The 27,426-nt window shown below is 41.9% G+C and overlaps 1 protein-coding gene across 1 annotated transcript in view; it reads left to right on the top strand.

Annotated features, from left to right (window-relative positions):
• The window catches only part of SLC25A22 (solute carrier family 25 member 22), a 70,954-nt gene that overhangs the window by 35,693 nt on the left and 7,835 nt on the right, over positions 1–27,426 (top strand). The window contains exons 4-7 of the mRNA XM_083350655.1: positions 610–665; positions 10,376–10,466; positions 21,118–21,236; positions 27,047–27,218. Coding sequence (XP_083206781.1) covers positions 610–665; positions 10,376–10,466; positions 21,118–21,236; positions 27,047–27,218 — 438 coding nt within the window. The remainder of the gene's footprint in view (positions 1–609; positions 666–10,375; positions 10,467–21,117; positions 21,237–27,046; positions 27,219–27,426) is intronic.

The following is a 27,426-nucleotide window of genomic DNA, read 5'->3' on the forward strand; positions in this document are numbered from 1 at the left end:
ATTGGTTATGTGGATGGCTGTTCCACATATCTACAGTATCCTGATTTTGAAAAGACTGAACAGTTTTGGTCACCACGATGTAAAAAAGTTGTTGAGACTCTAGAAAGAGTGCAGAGAGGAGCAACAAAAATGATTAGGGGACTGGAGGCTAAAACATATGAAGAAAGGTTGCTGGAATTGGGTATGTCTAGTTTAACGAAGAGAAGGACCAGGGGGGACATGATAGCACTATTCCAATATCTCAGGGGCTGCCACAAAGAGGAGGGAGTCAAGCTATTCTCCAAGGCACCTGAAGGCAGGACAAGAAGCAACGGATGGAAACTAACCAAAGAGAGAAGCAACCTAGAACTAAGGAGAAACTTCCTGACAGTTAGAACAATTAACCAGTGGAACAACCTGCCTCCAGAAGTTATGAATGCTCCAATACTGGAAGTTTTAAAGAAGAGACTGGACAGACATTTGCCTGAAATGCTATAAGGTTTCCTGCCTGAGCAAGGGGTTGGACTAGATGACCTCCAAGCTCCTTTCCAACTCTGTTATTCTGTTATTCTGGTTTTTTCCAGTGTATTAATAACTAATAACTCTTTGATCCATCCACCTTTCAAACAGGTCTGACTGCCTTATTAAAACAATCCGATCTGAAGGATATTTTGGGATGTACAGAGGTCAGTATTACATTTCATGGTCACAAATAATTCCAAAAAGAAATCTTAGTGAAAATTTTGCATCTAGATTAGAAGTTGCTTGGTTTTAGCCATATGGCTGCTATGCATTTAGCTGTTTTATAGCAATTAGTGTTTCTTACTACTGAAATGCAATGATTTAGAAGGGATTCTAGGTGGCAGCCAGGAAAAGAGTGCCTGTTGTGGCTTAATTTTTCAAATGTGGAGTAAAGACATTCCTATGACACCCTCTATGAATTACAATTTTTTTTGTTGCCACATAGGTATGAGAAAACCTTATATAACTTGCATCAGGATGGCAATTGGAAATACAGATTTTGTTTAAGGAAAATGTTAATTCATTTACTTTCATTAATATTAATCACAACTTTAGAAAGCAAATATGCACATACCGTTTCTTGATAAAAATCATTTCATTTACCAACTATAGTTGTTTTCTAAAAAATATTTGTTATTTTTAAAAAAAATCTGTTGACTTTTAAAAAATTGTCCAGTAAATATGTCAGTATGAACAATAACTGACAAACATCAAATTCCTGAACTTAATTGTTAATGTTAGAAATGCTGGAGGGTTGGGGTTTTTTTGTTGTTGTTTGCTTGTTTGTTTTGGTTTGTTGTTTTTTTCCTGATTAAAATCTTGTTATTTTTTTACAACCTCGTGAGAAGCTGAAATCTGGTAAATGAACATTTTTCTCATCCTTCTGCTTGCTTATCTACTTACCATACATCTGTTAAAGCTAGAAAGGTTTTGCAGCAGTAGTGACCAAAGGACATTTGTGTGTACCGACCAGAAGAAACATATTGTCCACTTTACATTACCTAATTTACCTTCTGTCTATCTTGGCACACCTTCATTTAACAATGTAGTCCCAGATTAGAGGCACACAGTTTCAGTTCAAACGGCTATAAACCTTGAAGTAATTCATGTAATGAGAAGGGTGTAGCTACAACTGAAATCTCACTTAGTTTATAGTTCTAAAGATTCACAAGAGTAAACATTTTTATCTGTTGCTCGGAAGAGCTAATGCAGCATACCAGAGTACTATATAGCTTACTCTGCAGCATTGGGTAGCATAAAGTTAGTTTTCAGATTTGATTACATAAATCCCTGTCCTGTTTTAATGATCTTTAAAACAATGCTGCAATAGCTTTTTTGTACCTTCTCAGAAAAGAAAAACAGGGAGTGGCATGAGATGTACCTGGTGTTGTGATTCAGGGTCAGCCTGTGGGTTCGGCAGTTGGGTCGGACGACTCAGAGGAGGAGGGGGGTGTTGAAGACCTTGCTGAGGGGGTTGAAGATCTTGCTGATGGTAGCCCTCAGGCAGGCCCCTCCCACTTGGTCACCATGGAGACCCAGCTGTGTGAGCCTGACAGTGTGGATGAAGATGACCCACAGCTGGCCTTGTTCAAGGACGCCCGACGCAGGAGGCAGTCAAGTAGGAGTAAACAGAGGAAGGCAATGGGGCTTCTCGGAAGGAGGGAGAGAGAAGCCACGCCCTGAACTCTTTATAAAGGAATTGTGTGGGGAGGGCTGGTTTGCTGAAAGCAACCACTCAGATAGTGTTTCAAAGCTCCTGTATCTTGGTTCGTGTCTTGTTTGTTTTTGTAATAAATTTGGCAGACGTTATTCCAGCCTCTTGCCGTTTGTAAAGGGGTTGCCTTTTCTGCAAAGCCGGTAGCAGGCTGGTACAGAACACCTGGTAATGTCAAAGTTTTTTAACTATCCGGAGGGCAGGTGCACAGGGTGAATACTTATTTTTAATGTCAGTTGAGTTCAGAGCAGTTGTTACTCTCTAGGTTCAGTACCTATGATCAGGGCAGTGGAGCAACTAACCGAGAGTGGAAAGTACAGGTTGTTCTTGTCTTACCACCATTTGTTCAGCAGCCATTTGAACTTAAAACAGCACTGGAAAAAGTGACTTACAATCAGTCCTCACACTTCCAACCATCCCAGCATCCCTGTGGTCATGTGATCAACATTTGGGTGCTTGGCAACAGGCATACATTTATGACAATTTCAGAATCTCCGGATCGTGTGATCACCATTTGTCACCTTCCCAGCTGGCTTCCAACAAGCAAAATCAATGGGGGAGGCTGGACTGGGTTAATAACTTCATGATTCACTTAACAACTCCAGGGATTCACTTAACAGCTATGGCAAAAAAAAAAGGTGCACGACTCACTTAACATCCACCTTGCCCAGCAGCAAAAAGTTTGGTTTCATGCTTATAAGCTCACTGGAATACAAACAATAAGGCCTGAACTGTGCCTTCTCTTTTAAGTGTGGGAAATCCCAAAAAAAGAGTAAAAACTGAAAACTTCCTTCCTTGTTAGAAAATGCTGGATTCCTTTGCAGCCTCTTCCGCATCATCCTAATGCTATTTCTGAATAGCAGTTCAGAGACTGGCAGGTCATCCGTTTGGATCAGCTTGTGAATAATAATGGCATAAAATTTCCCACCAACTTGCTCAGCTTCTTCTCCTACTTTCCTTTTGGATTGGGAGCTTGCCAAAGAGCTGTCTTTGCCAAGTTGTTTCCATAGCACAGAACTTCTGCAAAGCAGACTATGCAAGACAGACAGCCGTCTTACTAAGAATAGCCTCCTCCTCATCCCCTGATTTGTAGTGAAATGAGCAAACCATTTCTGGCCACTGGGAACAAAGTGAACTTTTCTTCCATTCAGTACACAGGGATTGATCTACTTCATGCTCTCCCAACATGCCATACGGGGACTTGCAGCGTAAGACAGCCAATGTCAGACCTTTTTGACGTAAAGGATACGCTGGTTTTGCTTAGGGCTTTCATTTTGCTTTTGTGTTTTTTTAACCTTGAAAAATGCAGACGGGCAAAATTTGGCATAATCTTGTTCTCTTCCCACACATACATTCCCGTGATGTTGCAAACTATGTAAACTAGGAAATTGCATACTTCCCTGGCCATACTTCCCAAGGGGCTTGGGAAACAAAACACCTCACCCCTGAGGCAGATTGTTATTTTTGTCCCCACTCCTTCCTCCTAATCAGCGATTCCCCACCTTTTCAACTTGGCAGCCCAGCTGGAGGGGGGGGAGAGGGGAACCGGACCGTGCATGTGCACTGGCCTACCATTCGCACAAGTTGAGCTGTGCGCGTGTGCCCACCAGCCCACCTCTCGTGGAGCCCGGGTCTGAATAGGCCGTGGCCTGGTAGTGGGCCACGGCCCAGAGGTTGGGGACCCTTGCTCTAAAGCAGAATTGGCCTATACTCACTGCAGGAGAATAGTTTTAATGCCATTTCGCTGGCCCTCATGTGCTGAATCTTGCTGAGAGAGCACAGTTCATCATACTTAAACCTTGAGATGCCTAGGTTTGTAGGCAAAGTTTTTAAAAACAATTCCTGTATGGTGGCCTCTGCTTTCTCTTGAGGGTAACCCTTGGTGTCCCTAGCTTAATGGTAGAAATAGAAGAATCGGAATAGACGATAACATAATGATTTGCCACTAGTTGGCAACCTCAGAGGCATCCGTAACGTTTCTAACAATGTTTACCTTGCTTTTGTCTTTATCCCATTAAACATTTCTGTATTCTAGTAATGGCTTAATTTTTGGTAGAATCTGATATTGCTGAAACAACAGAAATCCCATAAAATAAGAATCTCTCTTACTTATTAATTTATCAAGTCTATATGGCTATCCATCTTTCAAAAAATTACACTATAAATGGCATTAAGTATAAGAACATGCAGGTTTTTAGATTACGCAGACCTCTTCATAATTCATTGTTAAAGAGCGCTAACCACCAGTTGAATTTTCCTTGGGTTGACTCAGTAATAGAGACAAAACAGTGCTTCATGCCGAGAAAGATTATGTAATCATATCTGTTTTAATTAAAAGCATTGGCATGAGCTTGTTGGAAAAGAGAAAGGGCTAGTAAAAGAGTGAATGTTGGACGTAGTTCTTAGTTGTATAGCCAATTTGTCAACAGAAGCACAAGTGTCTTTCTAAGTCACAATTGCTTTAGAGACAACGGTTGCTTTGCAGAATGTCAGCTTCCCATTTAGTTATTATGGCCCTTTGTGAAACAGTTGGATAGAGCAGATGAAAGATTAAAATGTTCCAAAGACAAAGAAGGCTTGGCAGATGCTGGACTCTCTTCTCTGAGTGATTTCAGTAAAGTGGGTCACCTTAGCATTAGTAATACCCCTTTCCTTTGTCCTCCCTGAGCCAGGCACAGCTTGGGATGCTCTCTGCAGCCCTGGGATTTGTTCTTAGGTTCTCTCTATATAATGGAGTCCCTCTTTCCCATATCCCTCTCAAAGGCTGTCTACATGCCAGGGAGCAGAGCTGGCAGAAAGTAGTGCTCTGGTGCGTTTGCCTACAAAGAGAATTTCCCCTGAACCAGATTTCAATCAGAACAAACATGTGTCAGGCCAGAGGACAGTCAACAGTTGACAGGAAAATGTTATTGATAAATATAAATATTTATGTGGAGTTTCCTGAAGAATAAAAATATGTGAGCCTTAATATGCATGATTTTGGCAGTCCCTAAAACACTTCTTAAAGGAGGTCTTAAGCATTCTTTGGAAGAGAGGGCTGAAGCTGTTGGTAATGGCTTGCCTAAGGCACCCAGATAAATACGTAATAAATAAGATTTGAAGTAGTTTTTCCAGTTTGTACCTGTTGAAATTTGTTGTTGGAATGTATTTTTATGCAACAACTATAGTAGTATTCAGCCAGTAGATGGCAATATTTACAAGTTTGGATCTATGGCAGTGGTGGCGAAACGTTTAGAGACCGAGTGCCCAAACTGCAACCCAAAACCCACTTATGTATTGCCGAGTGCTGGGTGGGCGTGGCCTGCTGGGTGGGCGTGGCTACGGTGGTCATGGCACTGGGTGGGCATGGCCAGCTCGATGTTGGTCTGGCGGGTGGGGCAGTGGGCAGGAGGACTTCTAGCTCAGCGGGTGGGGGGCATGGGGCAGGCTCCTGAGCCCAGCAACTCTTCCAAGGGGGGGAGGAGGAGAGTGGGGAGGGGCTGTGCTAGGATTGGGGCTCCTCATGCCTTCCGCTGCCCACCTGCGCTCTTCTGCCGCAGATGCCACAGCTCAGCTTGCCTGGCAGGGCGGGGGCGCACTCGCACATGGGGACACACATAGGGCTGCTGCCTTGCTTTCTGTGTCGTGCCGGGACTGGGCTGGACTGGGCGCAGAGCCTCCTCACGGCTTCTTCACCTGTGGACATCAGGAGCGCCCACCCCACCTACTGCTCATCCCAGGGCAGCTGCCACCATCCCGTGTTCTCCAGCTGCAAGAGCTGGCCAGATCCGGGCTGGATGGTGGAGGTAGCTGCCAGCAAGAATCCAAGTAAGCCTCTGGAGCGATTTTGCACACACACACCCCGCCTCATGGCTGATCTGTGTGGCAGAAGCATTTTCCAGACCTCTGGAGCCCGGATTGGGCTGCTGGCACGCCACAAAATCCACCCTGCGGCTGTAGATGCAAGCTTCGGAGGCTTGGAATATGCTTCTGCCGCCCAGATCAGCCGTGGGGGGGGGGCGCAAAATCACTCTGCAGCCCTAGATCTGGGCGGAAGAAGCATTTTCCAGGCCTCTGGAGCTCGCATCCATGGCCGCGGGGTGATTATCTTAGGGAGCACCTGCTGCCAGCATCAATTTCCCATCCTGTGCGCTCCCACAGGGAGGACCTCCTTGGGGTACCGCTGGTCAGTGAGTACTGGCGGGTGATCCCCAGGGGAAGGGCATTCTCTGTGGGCGCGCCTGCCCTGTGGAACGATCTGCCTGTGGAACTCCGGACCGCCCCCGACCTTCTTTCGTTTCGCCGGGACCTAAAAACTTGGTTATTTGATTTATCTGGCCTGGACTGAGGGGTTTTAATTTTTAAACTTTTAAATTTTTTAAACTTTGGGCTACTAATTCTTATTTAATCTTATTTTAATTCTATTTTAACTCTTATTTTGTCTTTTAACTTTGCCCTGTAAACCGCCCTGAGTCCTTCGGGAATAGGGCAGTATATAAGACTAATTAAATAAATAAATAAATAAATAATTGCTCCAGAGGCTTACCTGGACTCTTGCTGGCAGCTACCTCCACCATCCAGCCCAGATCCGGCCAGCTCTTGCAGCTGCTCCCTGACTCCCAGTGCAGAGAGAGAGAGAGAGAGAGAGAGAGAGCACAGGCGCACATGGAGAGGTGGAAGGGAGCAGCCTGGCCCCGCCTTCCTCTGGGGCAATGATGCGTGGGCCCACAGGGATGGCTCTGTGTGCCGCCTGTGGCACACGTGCTATAGGTTCGCCACCACGGCTTTATGCTTTTTTGTTCTAAGTTGTTTCCTGTTACAGTTAAATAGTTAAGCGGTAGAGCACATGGAGACTGTAAGTCATGGTTCCGATGAATGAGACAATTTAAACAAGTTGCAGGTATATTTAATTTAATTTAATTTAATTTAATTTAATTTATTAATATTTCTATACCACCCTTCTCCCGAAGGACTCAGGGCGGTGTACAGGGCAAGAATAAAACGCAGAAATTTACAAAAGATTAAATACATGCCCAATTAAAAAATACAGTTAATACATACTAAAAATACAGTTAATACATACTAAAAAACCCCAATAAAAATAATAAAAAACCCCACCAATCCCCCCTCAGGCCAGGCCGGCTTGCTCGAACAAGTATGTTTTCAGATCGCGGCAAAAGGAGCGAAGATCGGGCGCCGTCCGGAGCTCAACCGGTAACTGGTTCCATAGCTACGGGGCGCCCACAGAGAAGGATCTCCCCCTGGGGGCCACCAGTCGACATTCTCTGACCGGTGGCACCCTGAGGAGGACCTCTCTGTGGGAACGCACAGGGCGGAGGGAAGTAGACCCCGGCAGCAGGTGTTCCCTAAGGTACTCCGGACCCCTGCCATGTAGGGCTTTAAACACCATTACTAGCACCTTGAATCTCACCCGGAAGACAACTGGTAACCAATGCAGCTCATGGAGCAGAGGTGTGACATGGGAGTATCGGGAGACTCCCAACACAACTCTCGCGGCTGCATTTTGTACCAGTTGGAGCCTCCGGGTAGTCCTCAAGGGAAGCCCCATGTAGAGAGCGTTGCAGTAGTCTAGACGAGAGGTCACGAGCGCGTGAGTGACCGTGCATAAATCATCCCGGCTTAGATAGGGCCGCAACTGGCGCACCAGGCGAACCTGGGCGAAAGCCCCCCTAGTCACAGCCACCATGTGATCTTCCAAGGTGAGCCGTGAATCTAGGAGGACTCCCAAGTTGCGAGCCCTATCTACGGGGGGTAATAATTCACCCCCCATAGAGAGAGATGGAATATCCGAATAAACCCGGGACGAAGGTATGCAAAGCCACTCGGTCTTGTCGGGGTTGAGTTGAAGTCTGTTCCTCCCCATCCAGACCCGAACTGCCTCCAGGCAACGGGACATCACGTTGAGGGCATCACTGGGGTGGTTTGGGGTCGAAAGAAAAAGCTGGGTATCATCAGCATACTGATGATACCCAACTCCAAAGCCACGAATGATCTCACCCAGCGGTTTCATGTAGATATTGAACAGGAGAGGCGAGAGGACCGACCCCTGAGGAACTCCACAAACGAGAGACCTCGCGGTCGACCTCTGCCCTCCTGTCAACACCGACTGTGAGCATCCCTGGAGATAGGAGGAGAACCACTGTAAGACCGTGCCTCCCACTCCCAATCCCCTGAGACGCCGCAGCAGGATACCATGGTCGATGGTATCGAAAGCCGCTGAGAGGTCTAATAGGACTAGAACAGAGGAATGACCCCTGTCCCGAGCCCTCCAGAGATCATTCACCAGCGCGACCAATGCCGTCTCCATGCTGTGCCCGGGCCTGAAACCCGATTGGTACGGGTCTAGATAATCCGCTTCATCCAGGACCAAAGGGAGCTGATGCGCCACCACACTCTCAACAACCTTCGCAAGAAAGCGAAGGTTGGAGACCGGACGAAAGTTGTTCAATACAGCTGGGTCCAAGGCAGGCTTCTTGAGGAGAGGCCTCACCACCGCCTCTTTCAAGACAGCAGGGAAGCTACCCTCACTCAAAGAAGCTGATATAACTGATATAAGAAGCTGATATTATTTATCTAAAAGTCTTGGTAATGAAACGAAACATTGCACTCATGGAGGGATGCCAGAATCTGAAATCTCCTCCCCCCAAACCCATCGTAACACACACACAATCCCCGCCCTATCTACACGTCATAAATCACATTGTCCAATTAGTTTTACATATGAGGTCTCTCCTCCCATTCTGTACGGGGGCTTTCTAATCTTCTCAAATTAGTCGTTAGAAAATTCCCTCCCTTCAAGATTCAAGTGAAGCAGTTTAAACAAAAGGCTGTCTCTTATATTGTCAATGCAAAAACATGTAAATGTTTGCAGCATTGAGACTGTACTCTTTGTTTGCTCTATGGTGCTTTATATAAACAGAATTTCTAACAGTACTCATCCCTCTTAAGGAGATTGGAGAAACCTACCATTACCATGGATTTTGAACTGAGTCAAAATGTTTTGAAAGGAGTAATAGCTCCTTTTAACATGTGGTAACAAAGCTTACCTATTTTATAAACTCAAGCAGGGTCAAGAGAATGGAATGCTTCTGTAATGCTCACTGGCTGTTTCTAGCTTTGTCCAATGAAGAACGCTGTTTCTTTTGCCAATGAATATTGCAACATCAATTGGATTCTAAATTTCAGAGCTTGACTTTGGATTGCATGTGTTGAAAAGATGTATATATTCTTCAGTGCAGTGGCTCTGTGCAGCTTCAACCTGAACCTGTAGATATGTCCTAATTCATGGGTATGGACCTTGCAGCCCTCCACATTATGTAGAACCACAGTATAAATATTGAATGAATGGAGGGAGGGAGGGAGGGAGGAAAGGAAGGAAGGAAGGAAGGAAGGAAGGAAGGAAGGAAGGAAGGAAGGAAGGAAGGAAGGAAGGAAGGAAGGAAGGAAGGAATTCATTCCATGGTCCACACCCATGAATTAGGACAAACCCTAATGTGAACCTACACACAAAGATGATAGATAGACAGACAGACAGACAGACAGACAGACAGACAGACAGACAGACAGACAGACAGACAGATAGATGCTCAGTGGTGCTTGTTTCCAGCTTCTTGGTTGTAAAGCTAGCAGCCCAGGTTCGAGACCCAAGCTCCATGTGACAGTGTGAGCTCCCATCCTCAGCCCAGATCCTTCCAACCTAGCAGTTTGAAAACATGCAAATGCAAATAGATAAATAGTGCAAATATCAGTTTTGCATTTCTACAATGGAAGCAATAACACTGGGACAACTGTCTTACCCTGTCCAAGAATTAATTTCCCTTTCCTACCACCAGCTGTTGGAAAAGAATTGTACCTGTTAGCTTTTTAAAAAGAAAATGCTAGCAAAGTTCATCTGCAGTTTAGCTGTCTGCCAGGCAGTATATAAATGTACGACTGTCTTTATGTAGCGCAGTTACGACACAATATAGGAGAGAGGATAAATAGCAACACAGTACTTGTCATTGTTTGCTGGCTGCCAATCATAACATGCCTTTTCTTGTGTGTAGATGCCTCTCCTAGGATTCACTTTTTGTTTTGAGCACAATTGATTGTCAGCACGCAAAGATGATTTAAAATCCCTTAAACCACTAAGCTCTGCGTTCTCTTCTTTTTCTTGTCCAGGGGCTGCAGTGAATTTAACACTTGTGACTCCGGAAAAAGCCATCAAGTTAGCTGCCAATGATTTCTTTAGGTATCATCTTGCCAAAGATGGGTAAGTGGAGTGTGGGGCATACTGCACATAAGGATTTCCAACAAAGCTGGGCTCTGTCACTATTACCCCATTGTGTATTTTCCTCCCATTATAATTCACAGAACAGTTGAACCTCAATATCTGTTGATTTTGCCTCTATAATTTTGAACTGCTTTATTCTGTTCACAGTATAGAAATCGATACATCCCAAGTCCAGAACAGGCAATTTGTATATTTTTTGGAGTGGGACAAACTTATTTTTTCACCTTCTGACATGCTCTATTTGGTGGAGGGTAGTTGTCAAAATATGATATCCTCCTTATTCCAGGGCAGAAATGGTTACTACTTACTGCTTTGGTGTTCTAAAAGTAAGTCAGGGTTAACTTGTATGGTTGTTGAGGCATCTTATTATAGCTTAATAAAATTCCAACTTCCATATTAAGACAATATCCTTAATACAAAGATAATGTGAAAAAATGCACAAGTTTTCTACTTCACCAAAATCCTTTAAGCAATATAGCAAGGCAACAAAGCCAGCTTGGAAACTGTGGAAACTTTGCATTGTCATAGTTTTATGGCAAAATGTGGGATTAGATTGTTGGTATCCAAATTATGTTCCTAGAACTGTTTATTTTAGAAATACAGTATTTGCAAAAAATAAAATAAAATACAGAATTGACCAAAATTTATAGTATTTAAACCTAGGCATGGAGCTTATAATCACAAGGTTAATAGTTCTCATAGGCAACAATCAGCGAGTTGTTGTCATCAAAGGGAATTCCTTTCTCGGACAACTAAATCATCATATTTGGTTGATATTTGTATAACATTGCCTGTAATTATTTAATTTCAACTTTTAGGAATATAATTTTTTGAGATCTGTGGGGAAATTCTACAAACTTTCTCACTTGTTTATGATTTTTTATGCCAAGTAAAGCAATTAAAATGCAAATACACACTGTTTGTCTGTTTTCTTCTTAGAAATAATAACTGGGGGCAGGGCTAGAAGAAATGCCAGTGCATTTCTTCTCCATGCCTACATATCATAAAGTCTTTTAAATATCTCCCTGTCCAGTAGTTGCTATTCCCTCAAAAGGAAATCTGACATCGGCACCAAGATTTGGAATATAGAAATTAGGGGAAAATAGACCCTCCCCATATGCTACAATCCTAAACAGCACCCCCTCCCTTTTATAAGATCTCATCTATTGGAACCATAACACTATCCTTTTTAATTACACTTGTTATTGACTATCTTGTTGAGATCAAAACAAGGTACTCAATAATAAAAGCATGCAGTTTTTCTTGACTTTGGATTGCACAAATTTTTTATAGAGTATAGCTGTGTAAAATGTCATTCTGATAGGTGATGAGAATGATGCATGTGGAAAATGAAAGTGAAAGTCATCCCCAGAGGGTCGCTTATTTCGGTCAGTAATTTGGGTGCTAAAAATAGTGCATTTAATAAACCAGGGCTTTTCAACCAGTGGTATGGGTACCACCTGTGGTACATTGGCACCTGGCAGGTGGTACGCAATCATCCTAGAAAAGTGGTAGCGGGGGAGGGGAATGAGCTGAACCAATGGCAGCACTACACAAGCCTGAGCAAGAGACGGCTGGAGCTGCAGGGCTGTCAGGGCTCAGCAGAAGCGCCAGGATCAGCGCTTCTTTGGGGCTGTCAGGGCCCAGTGGAAGTGTCAGGATCAGCACCAGGCTCCAGCTGGAGCTCGGTGCTGATCCCGGTGCGTCTGCTGAGCCCTGAAGAAGCACTAATCAGCTGGAATGTTGCAGCATCTCCAGGGTCTTGTGATTTACATTCAGATGCTTGGCAACTGATTCATAATTATGACAGTCACAGTGTCCCAGGGTCATGTGAAGTGACCAAAACCTGCTGCAACCACCCAGCAGAGGAGGGGAAATAAAAACCAAACACCCCATCCCACCCCACCCCTGCTGCCAATCCTCAACAGAAATGCTCACAACAATGAAAACGTCAGACAGGATGAAGAGCGCCGCCGGGAAGGCAGGTGTCTTGCTCGGCTGTGGCTTGGGGGGGCACTTTTTTCAGCGAACTGTTGTAAGTCGAGGACTGCCTGTACTTCATCACTTTTTCCTTTTTTTTTTTTGGTCATCAAGTTTTTGACACCTTGCTAGGCGACTGGTGGTACTCGGATGTTGCCATATCCTAAAAGTGGTACAATGGGTGAAAAGGTTGAAAAGCCCTGTAATAGACTGAACTGAACTGGGTGGTTTTTTTTACAACATGCGCTAGATTGTGTCTCTGTATAATATCATATACCTTCTCCAAAGACATTGTGAACTTAATTAATACTTGTTCCATTGTCTTTACAATTCCTGGGAGATAGGAGACCGAGGACATGATACCTTTTCATCATATTCAATATGCAGCCAATCGGCTGGGGTAGGAGTGGTGTTTAGTTAGAACAGGGGTGACCTGTAGATTTCAACTCCACTGGAGAATTCTGGGAGTTGAAGTTCACAGATCTTAAAGTTGCCAAGGTTGGATGCTCCTGAGTTAGGTCTTGGCAAAAAAGAGGGATTTATCCACCCCTTTTCTCACAAGGTATTTTCCCCATCAAAATCACTTTTTTTATCATAAGCGCTACTACATTTACAGTGAAAAGAGAAGGTAATTTTTTTTTAGGTCCTTTGGGTTAGGAAGGAGCTATAAAGCCTATCTTATTTGAAAAAAAGGGGCCAAAGGCAAAGGATTATATAGACTTGTGTATGCCGTCATGGAGATATTTCTACTCTGGTCAGTTCTGTAAGCTGGAAAAAGAGATGCTTTTCTGATTTGGAGAAACCCTCATTCATGCATTTCCTAGTCTTTAATCCAGATTTATCCTTGCGCTATTGTCAGGATAAATAATTGCAAAAGATTTCACTTAACTTCCAAACGCCTTTGTCCTGGGAAAGGCTTAGTGGAACACCAAATGTGAATCCATAGATGTGAAGCTTTATTATTTTTGAGTGAAGAGAAATTGTGAAGCAATGTGTTGAAACAGAAGCCTTTGCAGTAGTGAAAGGTGGACCAGAAATGGTGCTTTAATTTGGGATGAAGCTGTCTGATGTGGGGCTTCGCCATGTCTTCACTAAGCCTGCTAGTTACACTCCGCTGCTCCTTCCTCAGCTCGCCTAAAGATATGAAATGTTCAGTTTGTAATCAGGCCATCTGAATTTTCAAAGTAGAAATGCAGAAAATGAATATTGTTTCCCTGCAGAAGGGGGCTGGCATCTTGAATAAATATTACCAGTTTAATCATGCAAAGATTCAGGGTCCCTTTTCATCTGAAACACTGATTACCATAAAGCAGGCACAGGATTTTTCTTTTTTTCAGAAGGTTGCATAAGTAATGTCAGGATTTTTGTTTGTTTAAGCAGACAAACTTAAGCTGGGATTATTAAATTCAGTAGTGTGTCTGTTTTCATATGTTCCCTATGTGCATTCTCAATTATGATTCTGTGGGCCGACCTTGGGGGTTACAGCCCCGGTATTTATGAGGATGGCATGGGCCTCAGTCAAATTCCTTCTGGAATGCTTGGAAAAGGCATTTCTTGAAACACATAATTGGCATGCTATGGCTGTTAAATGATTTGTTGATAATAGCAGGACCAGATTAGTGGAACTGGTTTTACCTTGTTTAGACCTCGGGCCGCAAAGACAGTTTTGTAGCATCGTAGATATATTTGTGTTCGACACAACAATAAATCCAGTGGGGTGGAACTGGTTAGTTGAATGCACATTTGCATGTTCCTGGATATAGCAAAAATATTAATACATGTGCTGCTTTTGCACATGAGTTATTTTTAGAACTTGCTGATTGTTGCCTTACATTTTGTCTCTCTCCAAGTACTGTGATTTACAAACAACCAAGAATGATAAAATAATTAACCATAAGAAGCGTAAAAATACTCTAAAAGATCTGATTAAAAGTGTAACAAGTCAGGGGCCACCCTAAGTGGGACAGTTCAGTTGCCATTCAGATGGGGATAAATTAAGTCCCATAAATTGAGACTTAACCATGTCCTTCTCCAAGTAATTTCATAACAGATGTGACCCAGTTCAGTATTTTGGTGCAAATCCTCTCAAATACTGTGAAACTTGCATCTGAGTAAATATTTACAGGACTTTATTGCAGAAAAATATGTACTTGCAAGAGTCTGAAAATAGTATCCTGCTTTGCACTGCATAATTTCTACAGGTGATTTTGGAGCATATGTATACTATCATTTGGCCCCATTGGTTAATGTGTCTCAAAAATTGCTAGTAAAAACAATATTTTTTGTAAATAGTTTCAAACATCTAAAAAATGTTCTGACTATAGATAATCTTTGTTTAGCGGCTGCCTCATTTAGTGACTGCAATTACAACAGTGATCAAATAGTAAATTTGCATTTGTGACTTTTGCAGCTCCGTAAAGCAAAAGAAAGCTGAAGTAAGATTGAAAGCACAGTTGTGGTTTCATTTAGCAATCACTTCACTTAATGACCAAGTTGCCTGTCCAGTTGTGGTCACTAAATGAGAACTATCTGTATCACTTTTTCCAAAGGAACTTAGTTAGTATCAACTCCTCCCTGTGGTGCAATAAAATCTTATTCTTTTTATCTTGACCTTCAGATTGCTGTTTAGGTTTGGCCAAAGAAATTTGCTGAGCTTTGTTCTTTCCCTTCCTGGTTGTTAAGCATGGCTCCATTAACTGTTTCTTTATGCATCCTATCATAATCAGCAGGAAAACTGATACCTTCCCCCCCTCCTTTTTATGTTTCCTGTAAGTGATACTGTTTTGCTTAATACACAAAAACGAGAGAGAACTTACAATGCTTGGTTTCTCTATGGCAGGGGTAGGCAACCTCGGCTCTTTTATGACTCATGGACTTCAACTCCCAGAATTCCTGAGTCAGCTATGCTGACTCAGGAATTCTGGGAGTTGAAGTCCATGAGTCATAAAAGAGCCGAGGTTGCCTACCCCTGCTCTATGGCATCCTGGAAGTGTATCTTCATCAATTCACTTTCTGGTAAAGACAGTTCTTTGATTGGCTAGCCACATTGTAACAGTGGTGGGATTCAGCCAGTTTGCACCAGTTCAGTAGAACCGGTAGCTAATCTTTTGTTGCCCAGGCCCAGAACGGACTTCCGGAAGTGGCATCCACAAAGAGAACCGGTGGTTCACCTATTTGAATCCCACCGCTGCGTTGTAACAACTGTTCTGCTGAAGTAGCCTTGTTTTCAAAAACCTAACTGGGGCCACTGCTGCCCTACCCTCATATTCAAAGTCCGTTTTACTAGGTTGTAAAAGCAGCTTAGATTAATTCTGTTAAAAGGGTGGTAGTCCAATGGAATGGGGTGATAGGAAATGGCATACAGGTAGTCCTCGACTTACAACAGTTCATTTATTGACTGTTCGAAGTTACAGTGGCACTGGAAAAGTGGCTTATGACCATTTTTCACACTTACAACCATTGCAGCACCCCTGTAGTCATGTGATCAAAATTCAGACACTTGGCCACTGATTTATATTTAAGACGGTTGCAGTGTCCAGGGGTCATATGAGCTCCCTTTAAGACCTGCTGACGAGTGAAGTCAATGAGGATCGTCTGATAAATGAAATCTCAGTTTAATAGAGGAGTGGAGGTAGACAAAGTATCTCTAAAATGATCCTCCCTAGTTTTGGGGAATGTAAAATTAAGGGAGGGGACAAGTACTTTCATACTGGCAAAATTCCACTATGTAATACTACAGTAAAGGTATTGTCGGCACCTGTGGTTGATGCTTTTTGTCAGGACTAGCTCAAAGGACTGACACAGATGCATAGATTGGAATAGGAAATTCTGAAGATCAACCTGATGCCCTCTGCAACCTTTTCCTTACTCATCACTTTAACAGCTTAGAACAGAGGTTCCCAATCTTTCTAGGTTGGTGGCCCGGAGGGAAAGGAAGGGGGAAGCATGGGGCTGCGTGCGTGTATGGGATGCAAATGGGGGTGGGGTGGGGCTAGCTCCTGCGTGACAGTGCAAGCGCCCGTGCAACGCTGGGAGCAGGCCTAGCACCTGTGCAACACTCAGGGCAGGAATAGCGTGAGTGGGGGGGGAGTGCACTCACTGGCCAGCCATTCATGTGGTCCGGTGGCCAAGAGGGCACAGCTCGGTAGTGGGCTGCGGCCCACAGGTTGGGGACCCCTGGTATGCTAGCTTTAGTTATGAGAAATAGAATTCTTTTCTAACTTTATAATATTCTTGGGAAATTGTTTCAATTCAATTGTTTGAATTAATACTGAATATTTAATTTGTTTATTTTTAGTGCAACTATAATTATGTTCATGAGTTATTGTTTTTGTTTTTTGCTAAATATGGTATGAGCTCCTTTTTTAAAGCTTCTACCATGGGTTTTCCGTTTACTTACTTACTAAAGACCTCTAAATTGTAAACGCTTATTTAAATGATTTTTTATTAATGATGATTCATTTCTGAGAAATTGTAAGTGGAAACGTGGTTTATAAATGTATATACTGTAAAAGATTACATACCGTAATTTTTACTTATCCAGCATTCTTTAGAACAGCATTTTTCAAAGCAGTATCCACCAGACTGCAGCTTCCATAGTGATTTCAGCCTTGCTACTTAGAAATACTGGGAATTTCTTTTCCAACATATGTGGAGAGTTTTTCCAAAGTAGCCTTTCAGGAATCAGGAAAAGCTCAACATTTTACCAAAAAATAGATATCACAAACAGGCTATGACCTAGTTTCTGCCCATCCTGATCCAGAAAGTAAGGTTATTTCAGTCATGTTTCAGTGAAAACTTTGGGGAAAAGTTTTGGAGGCAAGTGACAAACTAGCTCCAGTTTTTTAAATATTGTAGCTCATGCGCCGGCCCTTTGGAACCAGCTGCCCGCGGAGCTTAGGACTGGCCCCGACCTCCGTTCATTCCGCCGGGACCTGAAGACCTGGCTCTTCGAGCTTTCGGGCCTGGACTGAGGGTATTAATTGGGGTTTTAACTGGTTTTTAACTAGGTTTTTTATATTCAAGGTTTAATATAATCATTTTAATTGTTTTAACTTTTCTAATTGTAGTATTGTTTCTTTTAAAAAAACCTTGTGAACCGCCCTGAGTCCTACGGGAGAAGGGCGGTATATAAGTCTAATAAACTAAACTAAACTAATCTTTAAAAGGATTACCGGTAAAAGCATTTTTAAAGTATCTAGTGTCCACTTCTCAGTTTTTGAGCACACAAAAATAATGTTCAACAGATATTCAAAAGAAAATCTAAACCTATGAGGGAGTTAAGAGTTACAGATAGTCCTCAAATTACAACCAGTTGAACCCAAAATTTATGTTGCTAAGTTAGAAATTTTTAAAGTGAGTTTTGCTCCCTTTTATGACTTTTCTTGCCACATTTGTTAAGTGAATCACTGCAGTTGTTAAATTAGTAACATGGTTACTAAGTGAATCTGGCTTTCCCATTGACCTTCCTGGTCAGAAGTTTGCAAAAGGTGATCAGATCTCCCCAGCACGTTGCAACTGTCATAAATGTGAGTCAGTTGTCAAACATCCAGATGTAAATCACCTGACTATGGGGATGCTGCAATTGTCGTAAGTGTGAAAAATGGTCATAAGTCACTTTTTCCAATGCCGTTGTAACTGAGCGTTCACTGAGGGAACTGTTACAAGTTGAGGACTATCTGTATTTTGTGAGGGGAAAAAAACGAATACAGAAAACTAGTCCCTTAGAGGACTTGATTCCCTGCCAGATTCTATTCAAAGAGGGAATCGATTGCTTTAATGGATTCAGAAGGATGTTGCCAACTCTCTGTTTTCTTCTTGTACCAATGTGACACTTGCGTGCAGTGAAAATTCCTTCCTATATTCTCAAAGGAGAAATCTATATTTAGTGATTTGCTCATCTCTGCTGCGGCCTTACAACTATAATCTCCTCAGATAAGAGAACTCCGCACCTAAGCAGCAATCATGCAGACTGAGGAACTGGCTGCATGAGGTTTCCTGAAGCTATTTTTCTGAGCCCGAGAGGCAGTGGCAGTCCCTCCAGAGTAGTGGCCAAAATTGTGGAAACCTTTTGGGAAAAGTGTACAGTAGAAATGCCACCTTTGGTTAAGTTTCCACCATTTTTTTTCTTCTAATTTCTTTATAACTGCAGCCTTGTTCACTTAATAATACTGTTTTACATCGCTTTCTGGGCAACCAGTCAACTCTTTGCACCATTACTTTAATTTTATTACGTTTTACAAGCTTTCTAAGTGAAAGAACACAAAAAAAACCAACCCACTTGATAGCGATCACATAACACACCGACAAATGTCCTCCTCTCAGCTTCAATAGGTAAAGGTAAAGGTTCCCCCGCACATGCGTGCTAGTTGTTTCCAACTCTAGGGGCCGGTGCTCATCTCCGTTTCAAAGCCGAAGAGCCAGCGCTTGTCCGAGGACGTCTCCGTGGTCATGTCCTACTGTGATCTGATTGGCTCATTGCCAAAACAAGATAACACCTGATTGGCTCTCTAAACACTCATGCTCATTGGCTACAATCAGATGAAGGAAAGCTACCTAATATCAACCTAAGCAAGCTGGGCTTCCTTTTTCTGGTTATTTGGCTATAACTTTTCATAGAACACAGTACAGATAATTGAACAAACTTTGTTGCAATTACATTCTTGATTAAATTATCTTTCCATTGATATATAATTTTATGGTACTACTCCCCAAAAAAAGTGGTGTTACTAGCCATCAAACCTCAAAAATACACTTTTCCCAAAGGGTTTCCACAATTTTGGCCACTACTGTAGGTAAGGGGATGAATGTTATGCTACTCCAGGCTTCCCACAGAGGGAGGTTTTTGATGGATCACAGATGCTAAGCTTCAGCTACGTGGTGTTGGTTTTGAAGACATAACTGGGCAATGTACCACCTCATTTCCAGCTCTGGCTGGTGGCCAAGATCGTTGCCTGCTCTGAATTCTCTGAGAAGTGACAAATTAACCTTAGTGCCAGAAATAGGCCAACCTGTGCATTCACTCTGGATCTCTTACCTAAACTATTTTTTCCTGTTCCTCTTTATTCAATGTAACTGAAGTGATTTAATGGTCTCCTCTCATTTTTTCCCCCTTCGTGTACAGTAATAGATATATTAAAAATGCAAAAGAATGAGTACATATTAAAATGTGAAAGCGTTGTTTCAGATCATTCTTTCTGATTAGGCTGGTCATGGGTGCCTAGTCAAAAGCCCCTTTAAAAAAAATACCGTATAAACAAAATAAAATGTTTCAGATCGTGGAGTTAAGTAGTATGTTGAAAAGGAAGAAAACAGAAAGTCTCTTGAGTTCTACCAGTAGGCATGAGTGTGGGAGGGTTTTGGTTTTTTAATCAGGTAGCGTATTCTTTTAATTCTGGCTTTGAAAATAACCTCTTGATGAGTTGAGTGCGATGGGAATTCAGCCTCTTCTGTTCCCAACACTGTGAACTACTCTGCTTTTGCCTGGTATTACAGGCTAAGAGTTTTAGACTTGGTCACTTGTCTTATATTATGCTAAGTTATCAAAAGTATATGAAACTTCCTATTTGTTTGCAGCCAATAGTGGAAAACCAAATAGTTCAGTGTTTAATTCAGTTAATCCCCATGTATTTAATAATTTTCATTTTCTCCCATGAAAATCATACAATATGGTGGCAAATGTTATAGGCACTCTGGAGTTACCTATGAGGCTTTTGAAATTAGAAATTTCTACAGCAACAGAATGTAGTTTGATGGAAAGGGCTAATACCAAAAGCCAATATGCCTCAGGGTTAAAGGGAAGACCCATGAGGCAGTTGCTTCTCTCCTTCATCCCGTTGTATCGCCCTCCTTGAAAGTTACTTCTTTCTCAAAGTGTTGCCTGACTAAGAAAACCAAATTCCTATCTTGTTATCTTCCTTTGCTCTGATGGTGGTGATACTCCTGTGGCTACAGTCTCCTATTACATTTTGATTGCAATGGTGTCAGGTGATGACAGCTGTACGCAGTAGTATGATTTGCATTACCCTTCTGCAAAGCCAAAATACTGTAAGGGAGAGATTTACTGCCTAGCACTGTGGTGGCTTTATTTCCAAAACAGGATTCTTGTCAACCTCTTAGAGAGACATCTAGCTTTACAGATTAACATAATTAATTCCCCCAGAATTTTTTCATTTCCCCCAATGTTTGTGGTTTATTAATTTATGTCTCCAGTATTTTGCCAAAGAGTGTGCTTGGATAAATCTGTCTGTAGTTTTTGTTTTAAAATAACAACATAGAAACTGTCTTTGAAAAAAGCAAGAACAGTATATATTTGCATTCTTCTGAGTGTTGTCTTTGTTCACTAAAAAAAAACCACTTTGGTCTTTCAAAATTGTGCTGCAGTGCTGTGTCATTGAGCTAGTCGTCTTCAGATTTTATATGCCATTGCATTCATGATCAAGAAGACCCAAACTGGACAGGTTTGATGACTCTCATTCTCTACACAGTTTGTTTGTCATTTGACTCCTTAGCAGCAAAAACTGGCCATTTGACTGAAAGAACAAAACTGGCTGGTTTGTTGTTGTTACTGCTGCTTGAAATCAAGCAGGTCGTTGGATTGCCTAGCTGATTTTCTTTTGTGTTTTTTCTTTCTTCCCTGTGTTTTTGCCAGGAGCAAGTTGACGCTGCTAAAAGAGATGCTGGCCGGTTGTGGGGCGGGGACCTGCCAGGTGATTGTCACCACTCCCATGGAGATGCTCAAAATCCAGCTGCAAGATGCAGGCCGAATTGGTACCTTAACACTCTCTCACTCTCTCTCTCTCTCTCTCTCTCTCTCTCTCTCTCTCTCTCTCTCTCTCTCTCTCTCTCTCTCTCTTTTCTTCTCTCTCTCTCTCCTTTCTTTATAGCGCTCATGTAATAACAGAAAATGCATTCAGTGGTTCCTAATAATGGAAGGAAGCTAAGAGTAAGCTGTGTCATGGCTAGAGGGACTTGAGGCAAGCTAGCCTAACTTAAGATTTTACAAAGAGAAAGATGCAGCTTCTTAGCAAACCATCCATCTTAGCCATAGATTCAGACTAAAATTTCTACCATGTCCTGAAAATGGTCAGGACTATGGAGATAACAGGACAGCCTTATAAAACAATGACAGGATGCCAGATTAGGAATATTGAGTTATTGTTACTCTTTTTTTCACCCATAGCAGTCGATAAAAATCTCAGCAGGTTACAATCACAATGTTATTAAAATATCCATGTTACAATTACAAGTCTACATAAATATCCTCCCAAAGATTAAAATCATTAAAATAAAGATAGAAACAGCTTACAAATAGCAATAAATATAAGAAATGGATGATTATATTAAGAATCAAAAGGTCTCTTAAATAGCTCAATTTTTAATAGCAGAATTCAATAATAAAGTTTAGGAATAAATTTGGAGTCTGACAAATTAGAGCTGTGATAACAATAGTCCCTCTCCTTTTTTTTATGGAGAAGTCTTTTCTCTTTTTGTCCAGATATACCTCATTTATAGGACCCCTTTTTAATGAAACGATCTTTAAGTATTTAAATAGTGGAAAAAGACAGGAAAAATAGCTTTCTTGTGGTGGTAAATTATTAAACTGGAGAACTCATACAAGGAAGAGAATTTGTCACTCTTGATGCTTTTATTCAACTTTCTTTCTTTCCCCCACTTGTACAGTTGCTTTCCTGAGCCCTACAGGTGTATTAGTTTTGCCTTAGACACATTTTATGTGCCTCTGTTCTTCACACAGACACACAAACACACCCACAACTTATCTTTTTTGGTGGACTGATTTACTTCAAAACAAAACCCAGTACTCAATCTGTGTGTAGAGCAGGAAAAGGATGAATGTGTTTGTACTTCACTTAACTATTATAAAGGTAAAGGTTCCCCCGCACATGCGTGCTAGTCGTTGTTCTGTACCAGCCTGCTACCGGCCCTGCAGAAAAGGCAACCCCTTTACAAACGGCAAGAGGCTGGATTTACGTCTGCCAAATTATTTACTACGAAAACAAACAAGACACGAACCAAGATACAGGAGCTTTGAAACACTATCTGAGCGGTTGCTTTCAGCACACCAGCCCTCCCCACACATTCCCTTTATAAAGAGTTCAGGGCATGGCTTCTCTGTGCCTCCTTCCGAGGAGCCCCATTGCCTTCCTCTGTCTACTCCTAATTGACTGCCTCCTGCGTCGGGCGTCCTTGAACAGGGCCAGCTGTGGGTCATCTTCATCCATGCTGTCAGGCTCACACAGCTGGGTCTCCACCAGGTGGGAGGGGCCTGGCTGGGGGCTCTGCGGAGCCTCAAAGCCATCATCAGCAAGTTCTTCAACACCCCCCTCGTCCTCCTCGTCTGAGTCATCCGACCCAACTGCCGAACCCACAGGCTGACCCTGAATCACAACAGTCGTTTCCAACTCTAGGGGCCGGTGCTCATCTTCATTTCAAAGCCGAAGAGCCAGTGCTTGTCCAAGGACGTCTGCGTGGTCATGTGGTCGGCATGACTAGACGCCAAAGGCGCACGGACCGCTGTTACCTTCCCACCATAGTGGTCCCTATTTTTCTACTTGCATTTTTACGTGCTTTCAAACTGCTAGGTTGGCAGAAGCTGGGACGAGTAAGAGGCGCTCACTCTGTTACGTGGCACTCGGGATTCGACCCACCAAACTGCCGACCTTCTGATCAACAAGCTCAGTGTCCTAACCCAGTGAGCCACCGCGTCCCTTAACTATTATATTAAATGTTAATTTTAATGATTCAGGAACGGGACATTCACCTCATCTCCAAATGGACACCTTCCAAGTGCTGGTTGTAGGTCCCCAAACCAGCTGTCCATAGTGCTTCTGGCAGCCACTTCCATCTCCTTCTGAAGTGATGCTAGTGTGGGACATAGAGCTGAATGAAGAATGGCTGCTCTTGCTGGAGCTGAGCTATCTTCACTGTTCATTTCCTAAAGCCACAGTCTAGTATAGACATTATGTCAAGCTAGACTGCTATGGATGAGCAGTCTTTATACTTTAATTTGCCTCTTTTTTCCCATCTCTGCATTTTTTCGGTTCAAATAAGGTAATGCAGATTCTTTTTGTTTTTGTTTTTTGCAGAAAATTGTCACTGTAGCACAAAATTTGATATAAGTATCTTAGTTGCTTAGAAACTATTTTAACTCTATGCACTAGCTTTGGTAGGACTTCATGTAGCTCTATGGCAAAAAACAGGAGAATTACAAAGGGAGTAGTTAATGGGAAAAAGCAGAGGGTATAGATCTTAAATGTAAATTAAAATGGCTGCCTTTGATATGTGACCTCAGCCGAAATTCAGAGGGGAAAAAGTAAAACTTTTACATGATTAAGATTGAGATTAAGGGTAGATTTCTGGTCTGGCAAGATCATAAGGCTTGTCACTTCAAAGGTTTCTAAAAACGATCTGTTTTTCCTGAAGCAGTTAACAAACAAATTTCAGAAGTTATTAGAAAAGGAATTATATGAACCCAGTGCCCTTTTAAAGGCATGGATTATACTTTGTGCAAGAGGTCTATTTCCTCACCTCCCACAGTTCTAAATCTGCAAGAGACTGCTGTCTTGCAGTCTCCTTGTGAGGAGCAACCATCTGGAGCACTTGTGGGCAATCTCAAGTCCTCTCCTTGTCCTGAGAGGAATTATCCAAGAGATAGCCAGCTCTTCATTCTCCTGTGGTTGTTGGCTCCACTTTTTGTGGTATCGTCTTCCAATTTGCTGTTGATTTCCCAGAAGTCTTATTTATTATTATTAAATATGATCTTTATACACTTTAGAAACATTAACATTTATTTTATAAAAAATCTTTTAGTTGCTAGTTTATAATATTGTGTATAACCTAAACAGCATCTTAATTATAACAATTATAACAATATTATTAAGGAATGCAGGACTATTGTACATTATTATGTAAAATATATACAAAGAGCTAAATATGAATTATAAACTGTACAAAGAGCTATATAGTGAAAAAAAGGGGGGAAGCAATTCTAAACTACCTAAGGAAAGAAAAAAAGTAACTGCCTGAAAAGGAAAAGAAAGAATTTAAACAAGAAATGTGAAACAACACTAAAAACAAAAACCTACACCTACATTATATCTAATTCTAACCATAGGGGAGGGAGTTTAATAACAAAGAAAACAATGTATCAGGCTACTGAAATTATATAACTTTAATTTTAAAAGCATGATCCAATTTTTTAATAATGAATTAAACCTAGACCTTATAGAGGTAGTCCTTGACTTATGATCATTTGTTTAACAATGATTCAAAATTATGACATCCTTGGAAAAAGTGACTTATGAGATGTTGTTGCAGGCATGACTGTCACATCACCCCTGTGGTCATTTGATTGTAATTCACCTATTTGGCAACTGGCTCATATTCATGATTTCGGGGTGGTGGGGGTGGTTGCCTATTTCCAGCAAAAAAATACCCACTGGGGAAGCTGGATTTGTTTTAACAACCGCATGATTGTCAGAAAATTGGATTTGACAGAAATTCTGGTCACAACTGTAGTTGTAATTCGAGGACTAACTATACAGTAATATTATCCAGCTAATTTAAAGGGTGAATGTTGACAGTTTTATTAAACCAACATATAAAGTCTCAGAAATAGATATTCTTCTTTCATATCAGTCCAAGTCTGATATACAGTAGATTTTTTTTCATAGATAAAAGGATTCTAGTTTTTTTCAGTACATTAGCATATACATACAGTCATGGTCGAAATTGTTGGCACCCCAGAAATTTTTCCAGAAAATCAAGTATTTCTCACAGAAAAGTATTGCAGGAACACATGTTTTGCTATACACAGGTTTATTCCCTTTGTGTGTATTGGAACACACCAAAAAAAGGGAGGAAAAAAAGCAAATTGGACATAATGTCAAACAAAACTCCAAAAATGGGCCGGACAAAATTATTGGCACCCTTAACTTAATATTTGGTTGCACACCCTTTGGAAAAAAATAACTGAAATCAGTCGCTTCCTATAACCATCAATAAGCTTCTTACACCTCTCACCCGGAATTTTGGACCACTCTTCCTTTGCAAACTGCTCCAGGTCTCTCTTATTGGAAGGGCACCTTTTCCCAACAGCAATTTTAAGATCTCTCCACAGGTGTTCAATGGGATTCAGATCTGGACTCATTGCTGGCCACTTCAGAACTCTCCATCGCTTTCTTGCCATCCATTTCTGGGTGCTTTTTGACGTACGGTATGTTTGGGGTCATTGTCCTGCTGGAAGACCCAAGATCTCGAATGCAAACCCAGCTTTCTGACACTGGGCTCTACAGTGCGACCCAAAATCCTTTGGTAATCCTCAGATTTCATGATGCCTTGCACAAATTCAAGGCACCCAGTGCCAGAGGCAGCAAAACAACCCCAAAACATCATTGAACCTCCACCATATTTCACTGTAGGTACTGTGTTCTTTTCTTTGTAGGCCTCATTTTGTTTTCGGTAAACAGTAGAATGATGTGCTTTACCAAAAAGCTCTATCTTGGTCTCATCTTGCTTTTTTATGTCTCTGTGTCAGCAGTGGGATCCTCCTGGGTCTCCTGCCATAGCGTTTCATTTCATTTAAATGTCGACGGATAGTTCGCGCTGACACTGATGCTCCCTGAGCCTGCAGGACAGCTTGCATTCCTTTGGAACTTGTTTGGGGCTGCTTATCCACCATCCGGACTATCCTGCATTGCAACCTTTCATCAATTTTTCTCTTCTGTCCACAACCAGGGAGATTCGCTACAGTGCCATGGGTTGCAAACTTCTTGATAATGTTGCGCACTGTGGACAAAGACAAATCTAGATCTCTGGAGATGGACTTGTAACCTTGAGATTGTTGATATTTGTCCACAATTTTGGTTCTCAAGTCCTCAGACAGTTCTCTTCTCCTCTTTCTGTTGTCCATGCTTAGTGTGGCACACACAGACACACAATGCAAAGACTAAGTGAACTTCTCTCCTTTTTATCTGCTTTCAGGTGTGATTTTTATATTGCCCACCCCTGTTACTTGCCCCAGGTGAGTTTAAAGGAGCATCACATGCTTGAAACAATCTTATTTATCCACAATTTTGAAAGGGTGCCAATAATTTTGTCCAGCCCATTTTTGGAGTTTTGTTTGACATTATGTCCAATTTGCTTTTCTTCCTCCCTTTTTTGTTGTGTTCCAATACACACAAAGGGAATAAACCTGTGTATAGCAAAACATGTGTTCCTGCAATATTTTTCTGTGAGAAATACTTGCTTTTCTGGAAAAATTTCTGGGGTGCCAACAATTTCGGCCATGACTGTATATTGGTCTTCCAGAAACCTGGTTCATCATAATGGTAATAGCTAACCAATAAAAAAAATTACAAATGAGCACACCCCTAGCATATGTACCAAAGTAATCTTTGAATAAGAACAAGTAAAATTCTTGTGTCTTGTGCTCTATTTATTCTGAGGTCAGAGAATACCATTTTAACAGCTTAACCATCGGTTGGGGTTTCCACTTGTGCTGCATCCTCAGACTAAAATGGAAGAATCTTTTAAGTGGTTTTGTTGTTGTTCCTCTGCAGCTGCTCAGAAGAAGTCCATGATAGGACAAGCTCAGCTCAGCCCATCCACTGGCACTGGAGCTGCAGAGTCGGTGGTAGAGACACGAATGACAGCGATCCAGATCACAAGAGATTTGCTTCGGAGCAAAGGCATTGCAGGACTGTATAAAGGACTTGGAGCCACGTTGCTTAGGTTGGCATTTTCTCCAGACTCAACACAACCATTTCAGTTGCATGTGTGTGTTTAAATAAAAGGTCCTAATGTATGGGAAATTCCTGCCTTTGAGCACAGCCACTTGGCTCCATCCCTGGTTGAAAATAAGTCATGTCTGTCTATCAGAAGTGTTGCATTTATTATTTCTGAGGTATTACTAAAATTATGTTAAGGATCATTACTGCTT

This window comes from Vipera ursinii (assembly GCF_947247035.1).
Source record: "Vipera ursinii genome assembly, chromosome: 1".
Taxonomy (NCBI): domain Eukaryota; kingdom Metazoa; phylum Chordata; class Lepidosauria; order Squamata; family Viperidae; genus Vipera; species Vipera ursinii.